Source organism: Toxotes jaculatrix, chromosome 21 (assembly GCF_017976425.1).
Source record: "Toxotes jaculatrix isolate fToxJac2 chromosome 21, fToxJac2.pri, whole genome shotgun sequence".
In the NCBI taxonomy this organism is placed as follows: Eukaryota; Metazoa; Chordata; class Actinopteri; family Toxotidae; genus Toxotes; species Toxotes jaculatrix.
In genome coordinates this window covers 15,287,095-15,305,570 of record NC_054414.1, presented here as the reverse complement: position 1 = coordinate 15,305,570, position 18,476 = coordinate 15,287,095, and the positions used below count along the sequence as shown (strand labels likewise).

The 18,476-nt window shown below is 41.5% G+C and overlaps 1 protein-coding gene across 1 annotated transcript in view; it reads right to left on the bottom strand.

Annotated features, from left to right (window-relative positions):
- Positions 1 to 391: 391 nt before the first annotated feature.
- Positions 392 to 18,476, bottom strand: part of prkcea (protein kinase C, epsilon a) — a 28,524-nt gene continuing 10,439 nt past the window's right edge. The window contains exons 2-15 of the mRNA XM_041066834.1: positions 14,429 to 14,492; positions 10,175 to 10,340; positions 10,032 to 10,066; positions 8,659 to 8,747; positions 8,276 to 8,405; positions 7,823 to 7,965; positions 7,362 to 7,464; positions 6,543 to 6,754; positions 6,031 to 6,204; positions 5,768 to 5,922; positions 5,302 to 5,440; positions 4,741 to 4,929; positions 3,067 to 3,213; positions 392 to 2,315 (exon numbers count right to left, since the gene is read on the bottom strand). Coding sequence (XP_040922768.1) covers positions 2,166 to 2,315; positions 3,067 to 3,213; positions 4,741 to 4,929; positions 5,302 to 5,440; positions 5,768 to 5,922; positions 6,031 to 6,204; positions 6,543 to 6,754; positions 7,362 to 7,464; positions 7,823 to 7,965; positions 8,276 to 8,405; positions 8,659 to 8,747; positions 10,032 to 10,066; positions 10,175 to 10,340; positions 14,429 to 14,492 — 1,896 coding nt within the window. The 3' untranslated portion in view covers positions 392 to 2,165. The remainder of the gene's footprint in view (positions 2,316 to 3,066; positions 3,214 to 4,740; positions 4,930 to 5,301; positions 5,441 to 5,767; positions 5,923 to 6,030; positions 6,205 to 6,542; positions 6,755 to 7,361; positions 7,465 to 7,822; positions 7,966 to 8,275; positions 8,406 to 8,658; positions 8,748 to 10,031; positions 10,067 to 10,174; positions 10,341 to 14,428; positions 14,493 to 18,476) is intronic.

The window sequence follows — 18,476 nt, the reverse complement described above, 5'->3', positions numbered from 1 at the left end:
ATTTACACCATCACAGGCAGCCTGATTAATCAGAGAGGCAATTAGTGGTGCCAAATGTCACAAGGCAAGTGGTCCCCCGCAGCACAGATGACTTGAACAGACTCCAGAAAGTGTCTCCTCTCGCCTGCGCATGTGCATCACCTACAGGCCTCCCAAAGTGAGCACAATGATTGGACAGCTGGCCAGGAAAAGCATCACCCTCCCCTCCCCTTCCTCCCTCTCCCCACTCCACTCTCTCCTCCCTTCTTCTTCTCTGTCAGACAAACTTTCAAGCATCCCACAGATCTGCCTCTGAACAGTAGCAGGCGAGGATCGATAAAACCGAAAAAAATAAACAAGTAAATAAATAATGAAAGAGGAAGGAAAGAAGACACCGAGGAGTCTGGGAGCGATGTAGACAGCTCAGTGTTTTATTGGAATCAGACCAGACAGGACTAGCCCGGCTGTTGCACTACATTTTGGCACAGAGTAAGATAGACGTGTGACCAGGAACAGCCCTACCCCTGGGTGCACGAAGCTTCACTACACACCGACTCTACTGCACACAGAGCAACCAGCTCGCCTTCAGATCACTGTACAGACAACAGTCCTTCTGTGTGTGTGTGTGCGTGCGTGTGTGTGTGTGAGTGCAAGAAAGAGGGTGAGAAGAAGAGGGAGGAGGCAAAGGAGAGGGTCTGTGTGTGGTGTTTTTTGTGTGTGTGTGTGTGTGTCTGTGTGTTTGAAATGAGAGGTAATTCAGCTGCTGGTTCTCCACATTTCTTTTCACCCCGGCTGTAACAGACCTATAATAGTATAGTTATAGTATTATACACAAAGGTTTCCTCCAGATACACTTTACAATAATAATAATAATAATTATAATTATAATAATTATAATAAAAAAGAGAGAGCAATAAGAAAGAAAAGCCATTCTTGAAAAAAGCAAAAGTCAGAAAAGCAAGTGGTTTTGGCTGAGTGAGACAGCTGCTTGAGGTGGGAAAGGGGAATTGGTGCTTTGGAGGAGGGGAGAGGAAGAAAGGGGGGCTGAAAACACTGATGGTAACTATAGAAACAGAAATGCTGAAGACAAAAAAGTCCCACACCGACAGGGGAAAAAAAAAATCTCGCATTCACACACAAGAAAATGTACATTCACGAAAAAAAAAAAAAAAACAACACGCCCACGGGCCAGTACATTCACACCGGCAGGACGGACGCGGATTCTGAAACTAGCAGATGGATGAAGTAGTTGGAAACCGGGCTTTTCACTGCTACACAGGCCGCCTGTAACACTGTGCTCCACATAATTAGTTCAATAGCCTGTAACTTTTAAGCTCGACATTCACTTTGTACACACAAGACAGGACAAATGAGAGCAAGATTTCAATCATACCACAATCCAAAAACAAAAACAAGAAAAACACATCTTGAGGAAAAAAAAGACAAAAATTACACATGAACAAACTAAATAAAATATATAGATAGTCAGGGTATTGCACAAAGGGTATTTGGCCCTAACTGGTCCACAATGAGGACAGTAATAACACAGGTAGGGTGCTTGTCCATGCGCCACGACTCTCCTGTACTAGCAGACAATACCAACACGATACAGCCACTCAACACAGGCTATATACAGGCCTCTGCACCCAGCACCTACAGTCCACATGTATACAGGTGCTGGGGAGAGAAGCAGTGTAAATGTGTGTATGTTTGAGTGTGTTTGTGTGTGTGTGTGTGTGTGGTTGTCTGAGCTTACACGGCAAGCCTGTAGGTATGCAAGAGCGTGTAAAAACTTGGGATTGTAGTGTGTGTGTGTGTGTGTGTGTGAATCTGCGTTTAAAGTGTGCACATGGGAATGTGTGTGAGAGCATATGCAGGTGTTTATATTCATATTCATATTTATATTCATATTCATAATAACCCAGGCAACAAGAACAACACAATGCAAGTAAAGAATATTCCAAAAGTAACGACAACCAATAGCTTCAAAGTAAAGGAGTGACCGCGCGTGTATGTGTGTGCGTGTGTGTGTGTGTGTGTTTTGTAAAGGGATTTATGGTTCTACACAAATGTATGGGTGTCAGCATGTGTGTGTATGTGCGTGAAAGGTTTATTATTGTCGGATCAGTGTGCACGTGTGTGTGACGGTGTGTGTGTGTGTGTGTGACTGTGTGTGTGTGTGTGTGTTAGGTCTGTGTCTCCTCGGGGGCGCAGTAGGAGAAGTCCTTGAACTCCTCCTGGTTAATCTGTCGGATGATGGCCTCGTCCGTGGGCGTCAACACGGGGTCCTCCTTAGTGAAGTCCTGGTCAAAGTTATTCACATCTCGCTTGGTTTTCTGCAGAGATACACACACACACACACACACACACACACACACAGGGGAAGGACGTCAGAGAAAGAAAGTTCACTACAATCTAGTGCTATAGAAATGATATTAGAGTGACACCTTCTGACCACTGAGACTTACTGCTGTAAGTGACTGGGACTGTTATCACAGCAACATCATTAGATTTCTTATTTTACGTAATTTATCCAGGAAAATGACTCTCCTTTTAGATGTATGCAACCTGCATTAACAGGGTCCAAGTAGACATACCTTAATTTCACAAGCGAAAAAAGGCTGGGAGTCAGTGTTCTGCTGTATGTAGGTGGAGCTTGTTAAAAAATCATCAAATCAATCACCAAAAAAATTGAATTAAAATTATTACATTGGTCAGAAAGCAAACACTGTAGTTAAACATGTATTTTGTTTAATTATTTTTAGGCACTCTGATCAGTGATCAGAGAGTATTTGCATTTTCTCTCCTTTTGTCTATCACAAGAAATGTTTTCTGAGCTGTTACCGCCACAAGAGGACCTCGTTTTACAGTAAACTGCAGAGTAAAGTGATCTCGCAGTAGGATACAACAACTAGATTAATCTGTTCCATTTTTTTAAAAAGTAAAAATGAGTGAAAAACAAAAACAAAAGAGTCTGAAATGCAGGAAACATTCATGTATAAGGAAACTAAATTCTGGGTTTTCCAGATTTACAGTTTTGTAGGATGTGATGTTAGCGCTTCAGTAAGTCATGTGCATGTTTCTTACAATTCGGGGTTTAAAGGGTGGTTTGACTTTTCTCTGTTCCAGCAGGACCCAGTCGATCTCTCTGAAGAAGGGATGGGTCTTGATGGCCTCCTCACAGCCCTGGCTCACCACACAGCCCAGACGCTTGGCCGGGTTCTTGGTCATGAACTGCACACAAACACACACAAACAACACAGAGTTTTGACTTGTAATTATACTGTTTGAAAACCAGCCCCTTTAAAAGACACTTCAAGCTGTGGTTTCATCCATAAAACCAGAATTACCACCTCATGGATGTGTGCCTCTGCCAACCAGGCAAGTTGCAGTTTACATCCATGTCTGTCCAGAGTCATATAATACATGTGGTGAAGACTTTGAGGGAATTTAATAAAAAGTATTAAGTGTATTTTGTCATAATCAGCGCATGAATTCTTGAGTTATGGCCAAAAATTCTTATCAGTTCATCCCTGAGTCCAAGTGAACGTTTGTGCCAAATTTGAAGAAATTCCATCAAGGCCTTCGTGAGACATGGCATTCACGAGAACAGGAACGATGGACAACCCAAAAACAGTGTCTCTGGCCACAAGTGTCGCCAGCAGGGAGGCTTAATGATGAGGACAGAAACAGAACGAAGGGTTGAGCAAAAAGCATTTCAGTGCTAATAATAGAGCTGAGGCATTAATGGCTCTGTGAATGGTACAAACAAAGAGGCGTAGTGGCAGAGTGATGAAACAGGTCAGATGAGTGCTGGTGTTATTTACTGCGACTGAAAGCTGTGCTGCTTTTGTTCTACGGTCTGTTCATTGTTGTGAGAGCACTTTGCGATCTACTGTGGTTTTATGATCGCATTGTTATCACTTTAACCTCTTAGACTGACTTTTGTATTCTTCTCAGTATCAGAGAAAAGTGCAGTGTAACACCTCTGCATTAAGTGCACTTTGAGTGAGTTTGATTTGCAGGCTCGTGTGCAGCTCTGAGCAAAGAAACACGAATGATGACAGTCTGATAACAATGATCACAAGAGCATCAGAGAATGACACCTGAAAATCTCGAGTAAAACGTTTTGGCACGATGTGAAATCTTTTCAAAATGGACTACTGATTGGACACATGCCTGACTGATCAATTTTTACTATTTAATCTCTTTCCTCTGGTATCTATGTATTGTGCGCATGAAAATGGAAATAAGTGGTGTTGCAGACACAAAGACAGCAACACGAAAAATAGTTGGTCTGAATTCGTGTCATTGTTCAGAGCAGTAAACGTTAACAACCTTCAAAGATCACCAGGTATCTGTATCATTTTTTTAGAAGTGTAACACATGACAGGCATAAACTATGTAAGCAAGTAAAAACATCCAAACCAAAGTTTTAACTAACAAAACACCAGCAGATTTTTCCAGAGACCTCCTCACAGGAAGATTTTGTTTACATGTATTTTGTAGTGAGAAGTCTGAAGAAGCTGAAACAAAAACCCAAACAAGTCGTTCAGTACATGATCTCATCTCCTGAATTCAATTATACCAAAATTAAACTATTCTTCAGCTCGCTGTGGACGCCTTCAAGCACCAAGCGAGACTCTGTGTGGAAGAAGATGAGATTCACTCCTGAAGAGAATTTAATAGCTCTTCAAACTCTAATAATCTAATAAAGAAAATGTTAAAAGAGGTGCGTCTCGGCCGAAAGGCGACACGTACCGCTCGAAGGATAGAAACGGCCTCTTTGCTGAGCCACACAGGGTAGAGGACGTCGTCATGGAGAATCGACTCGAACAAGTCGTCTTCATTATCAGCTTCGAACGGAGGCTGACCGGCCATCATTTCATACATTAGCACCCCCAGGGCCCACCAGTCCACAGAGGCTCCATACTCCAGCTCCTGCAGGATCTGAATTCAACAACATGATACAGTGAAGGAAGGACAGAATTTGAACGTCAGCTTTTCCACCTGTGTAACATGCTGCAACAACACGGGTCCACTTCAGTGCAAAGGACTTTATGTCTACCCTTATCCCTTGTATTTTAACAGACTGGATTTTTTTTAGGTGGTGCAGTGAGTAAAGGAAATAACCACCAAACATTCTCCCTTTCCTCACTGAAAAATCTATGAACAGGCAAATAATAATAACTGTGTGCAGTTACCAGTAACTATATTAAATTAGTTACCTGTGCAGTATAAAAATCAGAGCCATGTGTGGCTAAGACAGAAAAAAATGACCTTGAAGACAATGTCACATTCTGTGGGCTGAGCTCAGCTCACCTCAGGGGCGATGTAGTCAGGCGTGCCACAGAAGGTGGTGGTGGTCACTCCGTTCATGATGCCCTCTTTGCACATGCCGAAGTCTGCCAGCTTACAGTGTCCCTCTGCGTCCAGCAGGATGTTATCCAGCTTCAGATCCCTAAGGAAGAGAGGCAGAGACAGACAACAAGACAGAGGGAGAGAATTAGCACCATCTGGTTTCAACAACACTTGGGCTCGCTGGGAAAAGTGATCATGCAATGTAAAAAAAAGAACATGAGAATCACCATGAAATGCAATTAAAGTGTGAAACATGTTGTCATACACCTTCTGGTATATTCTTTATAACTGAGCTATTTATGAAACTCTCCTAATGGTCCAGGAGTTCTTCAAATAAGTTATCAGTTTTCTATCTTTTCCTCTAAGGAACAGTTTGCTTTAGAGTCCTTGGTTGAAAAACAATGAAAATGGTGTTGGGGGCGGTTACCTGTAGATGACCCCATTACGGTGCAGGAACATGAGGGCCGAGGTGACTTCAGCAGCGTAGAAACGAGAGCGAGGCTCATCAAACTTCCTGGATCGCTGAATCTGGAACATCAAGTCTCCTCCATTCACGTATTCCATGACAAAGAACAAACGGTCCTGCAGAAAGAGAAACAGAGACGGGTATGAGACTGAGCAAACCGAGATTAGCTATCCAATCTGCATGCGTGTGTGTGCGTGTGCGTGTGCGCTGTCTGGTGGTCCTACCCGTGTCTGGAAGCAGCAGTAGAGCTGGGTGAGGTAGGGGTGTCGACGGGCGAGGGCCAGGATGCGCTTCTCGGTCATAGTGCAATCCACGTCATCGTCCTGCAGAATCACGTCCTTCTTTAGAACTTTGACAGCGTAAACCTCCTCCGTCCCCTTCAGCTCCGCCAACATCACCTGGGAGGAGGGAAGTGGAGGTGAAGGGGACAAACAGAAACGTTGGGGGGGGCAGAAAAAAAGATCACAGAAGTTAACAGCTGCAGAGTAGCAAAACATATTTCTATCAGAAGTGAAAGGTTTTGTATTCGTAATGTAGAGAGTAAAAACAGCTGCTGCCTTGTAATGTAATGGTCCCTGATATTCCCTGAAATCTCCAGATAATTCAGCAATTATGAATAATGCTGAACAGGGTGTTAAAAGAACAACAACAACAAAAAAAACTGTTTCAATTATAAACATAATGAGCAGTAAACAAATAAACAGCCCCCTCAAACGCCTCCTCTGTGCCGTCGCACCTTCCCGAAGCTGCCTTTGCCGAGAACCTTGATGAAGTTGAAGTCCTTGAGGCTCCTCCTCTGGCTCTGTCCGTTCTCCCTGCCTGCCGAGGAGGAGGACGAGGAGGAAGAGGAGGTGGTGGAGGAGGAGGAAGAGGAGGAGGAGGAGGAGTGTTGGGGTCCCTGCTGGTCGAGTGACAGCGTGTCCTGCAGGCGATCTAACTCTGCCAAGTCTGTGGGTGTCATCGGAAAAGCAGATCAGACATCAGTGAAAACAGGCTGACTGCCTTTTTTCCTGTCACTGTTCGGCTCGTCATATAAATAAAGAGATATTACTCATTATTTGTTACCAATTAGTTTTCAATAAACTTTCAGGAATGACGATCGCATTATCTGTTAAAACCTGGGATGACTCAGTTAAAGTATCTCTGACCTGGGTGATTAAATAGCTGCAGAGACCTGTGCTGTTGTCACCGTCGTTTGGCTCGATAAAACAAAAATGGGAATCCTTCCACAAAGAGAAAGTTAACTTTTATTTCTCAGCTTGCCAAGTGTGAGAGGACGATGACTAACGAACAAATGGAGGTGGGCGGTGGGGGATAATTCTTAGATAATTCATGTTTAGTCTTATATCTAAAAGGACAATAACACATTTAAGTACTTATTTTTAAAAGGAGCAACAATATTATTACTGAAATCAAATTACTGCCTCTTGCTGGTAAAACTGACACATTAAAACCACATGCTGCTAAGAGAGCTTCTCAAAAGGCTTTGAAATGTCTGCGTGTTTGTGTCAAATCTGTGTTTTTTTGGTGGTGTTTGTGTTGTGCTGAGTGTTACCCTGCTGTGAGGGGGAGGTGGGGACAGCTGGCTGGCTGAAGCTGTTGTCCTCAGTCTGAGAAAGCTCAGGAGGAGACTGGGGAGGGTCCTGCCCTGGAGTCAACTGGAGACAGAAAGAGACAACATGACCGTTCCTTTGGGCTGACCTCTTAAAACTTGAATCATGAGTTGTGCAGTTTAATCTCAGTTTCCCAGTTTAAGCGTGTGGCTGTTTTGTCCCGTGCATCGTTGTCCACAAAAATACTTAGAATAAAACCTTCAACAGGCTAAATGTAGTTTCACACACCGAATGAAAAGAAGAATCTCCTAGCAATTTTTTAAAAGAACCAAATCCTTCCAAATGCAGAGTTTACTTTTACTCTCATGTTTCAGAAATGTTGAAATAAAACATTAATAATGCAACTATCTTCATTTGTGTGGGACCAAATGCGCAGCACCACAGAATGAGACCGATTCATTACCTTCCTCCTGCGTTGTGCGGTGTTGGAGATCTTGTCAGGCGTGACTCCCAGGTCAGACAGGACCTTAGCAATTCCTCGGGCATCCACACCACAGTTAGGAGCTACATTAGTCTCGCACCGCCTGTGCACATTCATCTTACACACTGCAAAATAGTAAAAACACACGTAGAGGTTCAGGCGAAACAAAATCAAAATGCTTGTTTTATTCCAAAAAAAGTCCAAACCAGAACCAGAAACTTCTCCTTCTTGGCAAAGACATGAATGTGTTGGTTTTCATTATTAAACAGCTCTAATGAGCTTAAAGTGTTTCTTCCAAAATTAACAATAATTTAAAGATTTGTCTTTTTTGCTTACAACCTTAAACAAACCCTAAATATATATGAACCTATTAGTTATGTTATCATGCCTCCCTGTGTTCCCTCACTGTAAATTCCCAGCTGCACACAAACTCACCTTTGCATTGCAGGCCCTGCCTCATGAGGCCCCAGAGCAGGGAGCCACAGTGGTCACAGAAGGTGGGGACCTTGTAGTTGTGGATACTGAACTTATGGGGCATATTAACACTGAACCGCTGTGAACCCACCTACAGAGGGACACACACACACACACACAGTGTTACAAAGAGGTCACTGTCGAATTATCGGGGGAATAATGCATGTGGTTCGAGTGCTGGCATTAAGTGTACACGTTACCTTAAGTAACCCAGATTTATTCATGAAAGGCCTGAATGGTGAACAATTACATCTGTGTTTTTTAAACACTGTGGTAAAACCTCTTCATTTCTACACCGGTACTCTTATGTGTATTTGCATGCTTGCATGTAAGTTTGTATGTACCTCCTCTGGTGTGTCCTCCTGCTTCTTCATCCCGGCACACTTGGTTATGATGAGCTCATGACAGCGCTTGTGGACGACACACGTGCACACTGGAAGCACAGCATCAGCATCAGACATCCACAAATCCCGATAAATTTAGTCAAATAATGTTCACACAACAACTACGTGGACTATAGAACTTATTAGATTGATTAACAGTGTGACGTTATTACCAATTTTATCCTCAGTCAAATAAATTGCACTTTACCAAAACATATTTTGAGTAAGATTTTTCTTTTTTTCTTCTCTATCCTTCAATATGGTTATAGTGTGGTTGAGGTAACACAGTGTCTCTTCAGTGGATATTGAATGCGGTACATTTGCAGAAGAGCAGTAGCAACTTCAGGTTCTCTGTCTGCAATTATACAGGATGCATTCAGGCACAGCGCTGTTGTGTGTTTTGGCAGCGCTCAGGGTCTAATACACAATCACTGTAGTTGCAGGTGGTAGAAAAAAGACTCTAAGTGTAAAAAAAACCCTTCATGTCGCAGCCACGCTGGTAAAACATGACCCGTTAGACAGCTGTACTCATTTGCAAGCACTGCTCACAAGAAGATCGCAACTGCTAGCAGGGTCACGTTTCACAAAAGACACTTGAAAATCTCATTATGCATGGGATGCAAATGTGATTTTAGTTTAAATTAGTGAAATGTGTCACAACGAACACTGAAATTATCTCGTGTTGCCAATCGGAGTTTGCATGTGGCAAATTTGGTGAAAGGGGGACCCTGTTCAGTCAGATGTGCAGGAGACAGACGACTAAAAAAAATACGACTGAAACACTTCCTTTGTACACAAGCATGCGCAACTAAAATTACTTGGCTGGTTGACATCGGGGGAACTATCTTCATCGTGGTTAAATATTTAAAACAGGATGTGAACCCTAATCCCCAGAGTTTAAGCTGAACGCATTAGACAATCATCCACCACACCCTCACCTTTTCCCAAGCTACATAACAACTTCCTGCATCTGCACTGAATGTTTGCACCGGACGTACTGTACATCACGTTCTGCAGAATCATCCAATTTTGATTGTAATTCCAAGTAAGCAGCAATAAAGTACCTCAACAGGTCAGTTTAGTAAGACTTTGTTCTCCAGTATAATGTGTAAGAAAACTGAAGAAAAAACAGTGCATGTTGGGAAAATGTACAACTGAAACTATGCTAATGAGCATTTTTAATACTACTAACAGGCTCTGGGTGACGGTGGCTTGCGACCAAATCACAGCTGTCATTCAGCGACTCGTAATCCCTCTTGTGTTCTCGTGCTTTAATAATAAATGATGTGCAATGTTACTTGAGAAATTGGAATCCGCCAGAGAAAAGTACTCACCCTGACACTGGTATCCCTGCTTCCCCAGTACGCCCCTATCAGGTGACACACAGACGAGTCAGCATTTCAGCCACGTTGGTTTGAGGAAACTTTACAGCAGGTATGTTATGTTAGACACAGGTGTGTGTGTGTGTGTTTCCTACCAGATAAAATCTCTGCAATGTGAGCAGTAGGTTGGTTGTCTCAAGTAGGTGGCCATGAACTTGTGTCCGTTGACTTGATGGACACGTCTTCGGACGGCGCCCTGTCGCCGGCGAGGGCCGATCCTCTCTCGAAACACTCGCTCCTCATTGTCATTGGTTCCTGAGGCTGTCGAGTGGACGGACACAAAGTTTATGAATAAAAGTTAAACTGCAGAGGGATATTTCAAAAAAACTTCTGTCTGTTTCTGAATAAGTTTTAGTTGAGGATTCACACACATCCCAGGACTACGGATGTTTTCTTATGCCCATCGATTTTATTTCCTGACCGTTTGTACAAATAAGGGCCATTTGCATCATGTTGCTCAAGATGTTTAATCATTCAACGGCCTCTCATCTCCCTTTTCCCCTCCCTCCCTCTTCCTCACAAACACCCCACACCTACCAGAGGCCTATGCATACGTATGCGTGCATGCTATTTATACCTCCATGTGTGGGCACTAAAACGAAGGACAGCATATTAAAATACTCCTCCTCAGCGAGCACCATCCAACCAGCCGTTCCCTTCCTCTCTGCATCTCCCCAGAAAGATAAATGCTTTCCGAGGGTAACCTTAAGACAAGAGAACCACCTCCACTCTCACTCCCACACACACTCCTTCTCTCTGCGCTCCTGTCCTAGTTTGCCTTTCTTTCACTCTCCCTCCATCTCTCTCCTGGGTGCATTATAGATGTGGTTACCGCTGAGCCTCTCCAGAGTTCGATTACAGACAGGCTGTCTAGGGACTCTGTTTGTGTGTGAGTGGAAGTGTGTGTTTTTGTGTATCTGTGTGTGATGGTGGTGTCGGTGGAGGGGAGGGGGTTGGGAGGGGTGCAGCTAAACAGGCCATTACTGGGATCACTTTGTTTTACATAATACATCATCCATCTGTCCAGGAGAGACACACACATTACACACATACACAGGCATGCTGCTGACAAGGAGGGGCGGTGAGGCATAACAACAGTTAGGAGTGATCGTCCTGGAGACAGACGTACTCTGGACCCGCCGAATGACCAACTGGGAGATGGCCGTCCAATAAACACACACATACGGGCAGACAGAGGATTCGATCCGACACAAACATGCAGAGAAGCAGCAGACAGCGAAGACTAAGCAGAGGAAACACTGAACTACAGATGGTGATATAAACAAAGATGACGTAAAAATGAATAACATTACAACTGTGGCAGGAACCCGTCTGCTCCTCAAATAATAAAAAAAGACTACAAAGAGATGTGTGTTCAAATGTCCACAGAGGTTAAAGGTACACTCAATTTAGTGGAAACACTTGAAGTTGAAGTGACAGTGGAAGGGACTCCTCAAATATTAAGTATGATTGTAGATATGTGTAAACAGAAAATGAAAACTAAAGTGTGCACACAGCTGTAATATCTGAGATGGAAATTAGCTACAAGTAGAAAGCGTCTCTTCTCTTTGCATGAGATAGTTTATGCACATGATCCCTGATACTAAACTGTAATACAGTAAACTTAAAATTGTGATTTCTTTACAGCTTTTGAAATTGTAGTAATATCTGAAGTTGAAGCATTTAAATAAAACTCAAGCACTTACTCCTACTATTAAACCATAAGGTCGATCTAAACAGCTGTTTGTCTTCCTTCATTTGAAGATGAATCATTTATTTCTCTTACGAAAACATTTTAGACCAGAAATAGATTGATATCGCATTGTGGGGATGAATATAAAAAAGGAAGATCCCATGATAATACCTGGAAATTGTGCAGATTTTATGTAGGTAAAAACATCCAAATTATTTCCATCTCTCAGTCCCACCCAGGCTTCTCGCCTTCTTGAAGACGACAGAATTAGACTGACAGAAACGCAAAGTTAAATTAGATGATATTTATAAATCTGAATCAGAAGGAGCCTTTATCTGGTTGAGGAAGAGGAGGTGGATGGAGGAGTGTGAGATGAACTCATCATATTTATTTCTGCAGTACTATAGAGCAACTGATCACTTATTGGTTCCATTACAAATGATTCTGGTTTTATTTTAACTTTTGTTATACACAACATTTGTATAGACTCACTTTTATAAACTGGCTTTTAACAATTTTTGATATTTATTTTTATTTTTTTAATTTAGTGTTATTGACCAAACAATTAATCAATTAATCAAGAAAATAATCAAGCGATTCATTGATAATGAAAACAACCAATGAGAAGTTTTTGCCAAAAATTGTTATTCTGGCCATTTTAAGTGTTAATGTTATCTTTTAGGCTTTGAGGAATGTTGTTTCAGCTACTGAAATCTGAGGAAAACATTTAGAAGGAGCCAAAAAGGATGAAGGAAGAGAGAGCAGGGAATCCAGAAACAGAGAGGGAGAGGCTGCAGATGGTCAGATTAGGTCAGATTATTGTTTTTCACTCCCTGAGACCAACAGATGCAGAAGGATGGAGAGGAAAGACGAGGAGAAAAGAGAAGAAAATAAAGGAGAGGAACATGTTCTCCCAACCTCTGAAGCTGCAGAGAACAGATTGCACCAAGTGAAAAAAAAAATCTGCTAAAAATACCACCTCTTCCTCTAGTTCTCACCCTCCATCTCTCCATCCCTTACTTCTCTCCATCCCTCCTATCAGCACACACACATGCATGCACACACACACACAGACACACACACACACCATTCGTTTTTATCAGCATACATTAACATGACGAGCACTCGAGCCAGCTGAACTGAGGGAGGAAGTTCAGGAGTGGGCGGGGAGCGGGTCGTGAGGTCACAACAGAGAGTCCAATCATCGATGAGGAGGGCAAGACACGGACGCCTGAGTCTGTGTGTGCGTGTGTGTGTGTGTGTGTGTGTGTGTAATCCGTGGCTCAATCTCACCTACTATTTTAAGAATCTACTCCCTCTCTCTTCACTGTTCTCTTTATCTGTCTTTACACAGAGAAACTATACACTATACAATACTGCTGGGGGCTTTCTGCTGCACCCTCGCCTACCCAGTCTATCCCACCACCCTAACACACAAATAAACACACACACACACATATATATATACACAACTTTCACTGGAAGGCCGGGAGCTGCTCTGCTGTTTCTATTTATAACCAGGTGTGAACATACGCAGGTGCAGGTGAAAATCACTCTTATCGGGCAGCTTGTGAGTGAGTGTGTGTGTGTCTGTGTGTGTGTGTGCGGAGAGGCGAATTGAGGAAGACACTGTGGGTGTTTCCATGTTTAATCAATACAAACAAATAGAGGAGACCGAAAAAAGAGAACAAGAGAGAGATGGAGAAAGTTCTGCATATTCTGTTAAGTAACTTTCTGAGAAAACAGGAAGGTCTCAGGCTTCATGCTTGGCCTCTTCTCATGGTAATCTTTCCATCACAACCTAGTTTCAACGCAGCAAACTAGCGGTGAAGGCAGGATGTAAGTTATGTTCAACCTGCAATAACTGATTTTATGGCCACTTGAGGGGCAGTGGAAACAAGCTGTGAACACATCATTAACATATCAGATCCTCTTAAGATGATATATTGTACTTGCTAGCGAACAGGTGCTTATTTACACATCCAGAACATATAGCTTACAAGCAATATTATCACTCCTTTTCCAATAATCACTCCCTTTTAGCTCTGTTTTTGGGCTCTACCAGATGTCTCTCTGTTTTCACTAAAAACAGAGGCTAAACAATGAGCGGAAACTCACTAAAACTCTCTTATATTTTTATTATACAATTATAAAATGTTTTAATAAAAATATGAATTATAGCTGCATTAAGTTTACTGTAATTATCTGTCAGAATAATAACCAATGTTATTATTCTGACCTCTACGCTGCCCCCCCCCCCCTCACAAAACAAAGCAAGTACTTCAAATAAGCAGGGGAAGTAACAAAACAGCAGATGATGCAACAGGAGAAACATTTCCTTTTTTTTCTTTAAATGATGAAGCGTTTTTCTTCAAATTTATGTCAGAAACTGTGAAAAATTTTCAATCTCCCGACAAACGAATCATATTCATATGATTTGTTTTTTATATTTATTTATATCATATTTATATGATTTGTTTTTCCGAGAGATTGATGGATCTCAAATAAAGTTTCAAGATATAAATTAAGGCTCATGATATCAGTATATGACGAATGCTCATTAGTGGCACCACCATACCACACTGTCATGACATTTCTTCCTTATTCTCTTTCTGTGTTTATACCAGTAGACTATAGTGTGTTGTGGTGGTCTTACCCTCAGTGGAGGATCCAGACAGATCAATGACCACATACACCTTCCCCTCCGGTTCCAAGTCGATCTGTGCAGACAAAGACAGAGAAACAGAGAGTAAATCAGTAAGAAATAACACAGCTGAACAGTGAGTGCAGCAGGGGGGCTTTCCTCCAGTGCAAACAAACACATCAGTACACATGGAGGAGGTCATTATCTTCACCAGCATTACAATCCTCCCCACCACTCGTGTCATTAGCAGCATTAACATCCACATCTTTATCACTATTTTCATTTCTATCCTCAACATCAGCATCATATTCCCGCACTGACTGCTGGTATTAATGCTCCAGCTGTATCTCCATGCATTATCTGGAGATTTTTTTTTTTTATAACAGGGGTTTGCATACGCAGCTGGGGCCTGGGATGGCAGGGTCATCTATAGGTGAAAAGAATACACAGGACACATTAGCCCTGTGGTCACACTTGGTTAAATGATGGTTAAATGATGAAAACAGAGATGCCAAAAAGAAAAGAAGTATTGCAAACAGTTATATCTTTTACACTTTCTAGTATTATATCAATTCAATATAACTGATGAAGCCAAAGTTTATTTAATGATTACAGGTGAGCACTAATGTGCTCATCCACATGTTGCTATCACTTAACAGGTGCTTTGCAACGGGCCCGTGTCTCCTTCCTGTTCCAGGATAGATAATATTGAAAACCCAGTGTGTGGAGCAGAAGCTAATTTTCATACAGAGATGAACAAGCTATAACATTACCTCTCTGCGTATTATCACAGTTAATATTATGTTACTATTAACCAAAGCAACGATAAAAAGGTTTATGACTGCAAAGTACATTTAAAAACATGGTATTACATGTAAGTATATCAATTATTGTTGGTAAAGCACTCACATCCCTCCCCGACAGAGAGTCAAATCAATTCCTAGACAAAATGTTGTTGGCCGCAAAAACTGTGAGGAGTTTGCCGCCAACAAATTTGCAGCATTACACGTTGGAAAAAAGTAATGGTTATGGAGTCTGATCCAGACCTCTTATATTTAGATCACCAGTGAGCATAATCCTCTCTGTGTCAACACTGTAAAATGGTAAGAATTAATATCTTTTGTTGCACTCACAGGGATGTCAAGAGTTGCCAAAAGACAGACTAGTTGTTGGAGGATGACTGAAGGGGAAGCAAAGCTGCTGAAAAAGGAATGATGTCACCACTAGGTATATAGCACCTGAGTTATAATCCATTAATCCTCTATATACATGGAATAAACTACATACAATTGAAATTAATGGATTTATCAAAACTGAAGCTGATTAAATCACCGTCTTTCTTATTTATTATTATTAATCATTATGCTGTCATTAATACTTTATTTAAAACATTTATTTGCTTGAGTTACAAGTCGTGACGAACGCTGCTTCAGTCGATTTGTATTAGCAGGTGTCATCAAAATGGAGGTCATTTCATTCTGAGAATTTATGTTCCCAGAACCAGAAGAAAAACAATGTTCCTGCTTAAACATTACAAGATAAGCAAACATACAGACATGTGCAGACTTATTCAACAAATAATGACCTCATCCCCCGACAATATACATGCAATTACGGAGATTAGAGACAATGCAACGGAGAGCGCTAGAGACAGACGACACAGGAAGAGAGAGTGCAAGAGAGAGTGAGAAAGAGAGGTCTAAATCCTTAGTTAAGCTCTGGGACAGCAGCAGATCCTCTTATGCAACAGTCAGACTCTCACACAGGCAGCAACGCACACACATACGCTTCCATGCATTGCTGAGCATGAGACGCAAAGATCACACTGCAACAAATGTGAAGCAGCAAAGCCCATACCATAGTTTGGCTAGTTTGTGTGTGTGTGTGCATTATGGTAAAAATGTGGTCCTGGAGACACCTACTGTGGGAACTACCACAGAAGCTTTTGAGTACTTTGGCAGGTGTCTGTCTGTCGGTCTGTCTGTCTGTCTGTCTCCGTCTGCCGTCACAAACCTCTACATGTGTATAGTTGAGACCAAAAGGCAGAGTTCAAAGATGGGTGTGGTCCAATCCATGAGTTCGGAGTACACATATTCATTTCATTTTAAACCAAATATCTTTATGTTTTGAACTTCTGGTTGAACAGAACAAGACGTTTTACGGAAACAGATTAATCGATAATGAAAATCATTAATTGCAGCTCTAGTAAGACGGAATCTATCTGAAGCCAAATACAAGTAGTTTATGTGAGCATACATGCAGTATCATCCTTTTCTTGTATGTATAACACATAACAACTGCGTGGGATTTGTGACCTATAAACGCCATTGGATTCTTGATGTCTACCCTTGAAAATATTGCGCTAATCCCCCAAATGTAACCTCTTGCATAACCGTGCATCTCGGCGAGGATTTCAACTGAAAGATGGACTCAGAGTGATTTGGAGCAGAGTGGAGCAAATGGACGGCACCATCATTGATTTAATGCTGGGGGTCCTGAGGTGGCATGCCGGCCAAAAACTGCACTGTTCTCACATCACCAGTTACTGGCCGGTTGAGCTGTGAAATGCCTTCAAGCTCATTTTTCATATCCAAATCAATAAGAATTACTACTACACAGATATTGGTTTTTGAGGACAAATTAAGACCATGCCAGTGTTCGATTTCATGCCAAAAAAATCTGAAATAAGCACAGGCTTTTAATGTTCCTCCTGAATTTTGTTCTTGCCGGGATGGAAAATCTCTTCCACTGCATTTACACCATCATTTAACAGTAGATTGTTTAAGATAGGTTAGACAGATAATGTAGATGTGACCCACAATACTCGCTGGAAAGTTATAGGACCACAGATGAAGCTGTTAACTACAGGGGAAAGATTTTCATACTTGTTCAGAGTCGCACCAAAATGCTTCATCACATAAATTTTGTCTAAAAGGCTTCTCGTAGCAGGTGTGGCTTAAGAGTCATGGGCTAACATGATGGGTTATGGTACAGTAAAACATTCATTGACTTTGGTGTAATCACATAAATTAATTGAACAACTGACGATCCAGAAAAGCGTAAAAGTCCATTCAGAAATTATACAAGAATCAGTGGCAAATGTGTAGTGTCAGAAATCCTTGTTTAACCTAAACAAACAGATGATTCAAATACCCGACACTGATGTTAACATGCGGATGTTTCTATGGTTACCGTTCTACTACAGTATAGTCATGTATCCTAGCAACACTTTTCTATGGCTGCAGTCCTGCTTTTATCTTCTTTTTTTTTTGTGGGAGCTTGTAAAATAGTTTAGCTTGTCAGAGAACTGCTTAAAATGAATGTCAAGGGATGAATGTATATGTTAACTGTCTGTGTTATTAAAGATGTTGTTGTGATGACAGCTAGCTTAATCCACAGACCTCACTTCGAACTATTTTGTGACCTTGGCAGTAAACACCCCTGACACTAGGGGTAAGAAAGAAAACCTGTTTTTTTTTTTAACCCTCACCCACAGATTTCTGTTGAGATCTTCATTCAGGAGTAGGTGGATTACATAACGCTATAAGAGAGGAAACATATTTACTTAGGTGGACAGCACCGACAACGCCAAGAAAAATGTGTCAACATTCACACTAGATATTCCTGAACATTCATTTTTAAGTGGCCAAAGTAGCAGCTCATTCCCAATGACTGCTCAGGTAGAGGCGATCCGGGGGCATTTGGTGTTTGGGCATAAATATTCTGCTTTAATTTTTACCATTATCAAGGTGCCAGATGGAAGAAGTCATTGAGTTACAAACAATAGGCCTTTTTCACAGCATACACTTTTAATGTAATTAATAACATTAATGATGGCTACGAGTTAGTTATGCATCTTGTACATTCAGGCTTCTTGTCACACCGGAACATATCTGTCATTAAAAATCTCTACTAAAGTCGGCTTATCCTTTTCATTTTCAAATTCCCTTTTTTTTTTTTTGTCTGAACAAAACAAATATATAAAATTTACACTGACATGAATGCTTACCTGATAAATGGCTTTAACCATTAAATGATAATCAAAATTGTTATAAAGTTA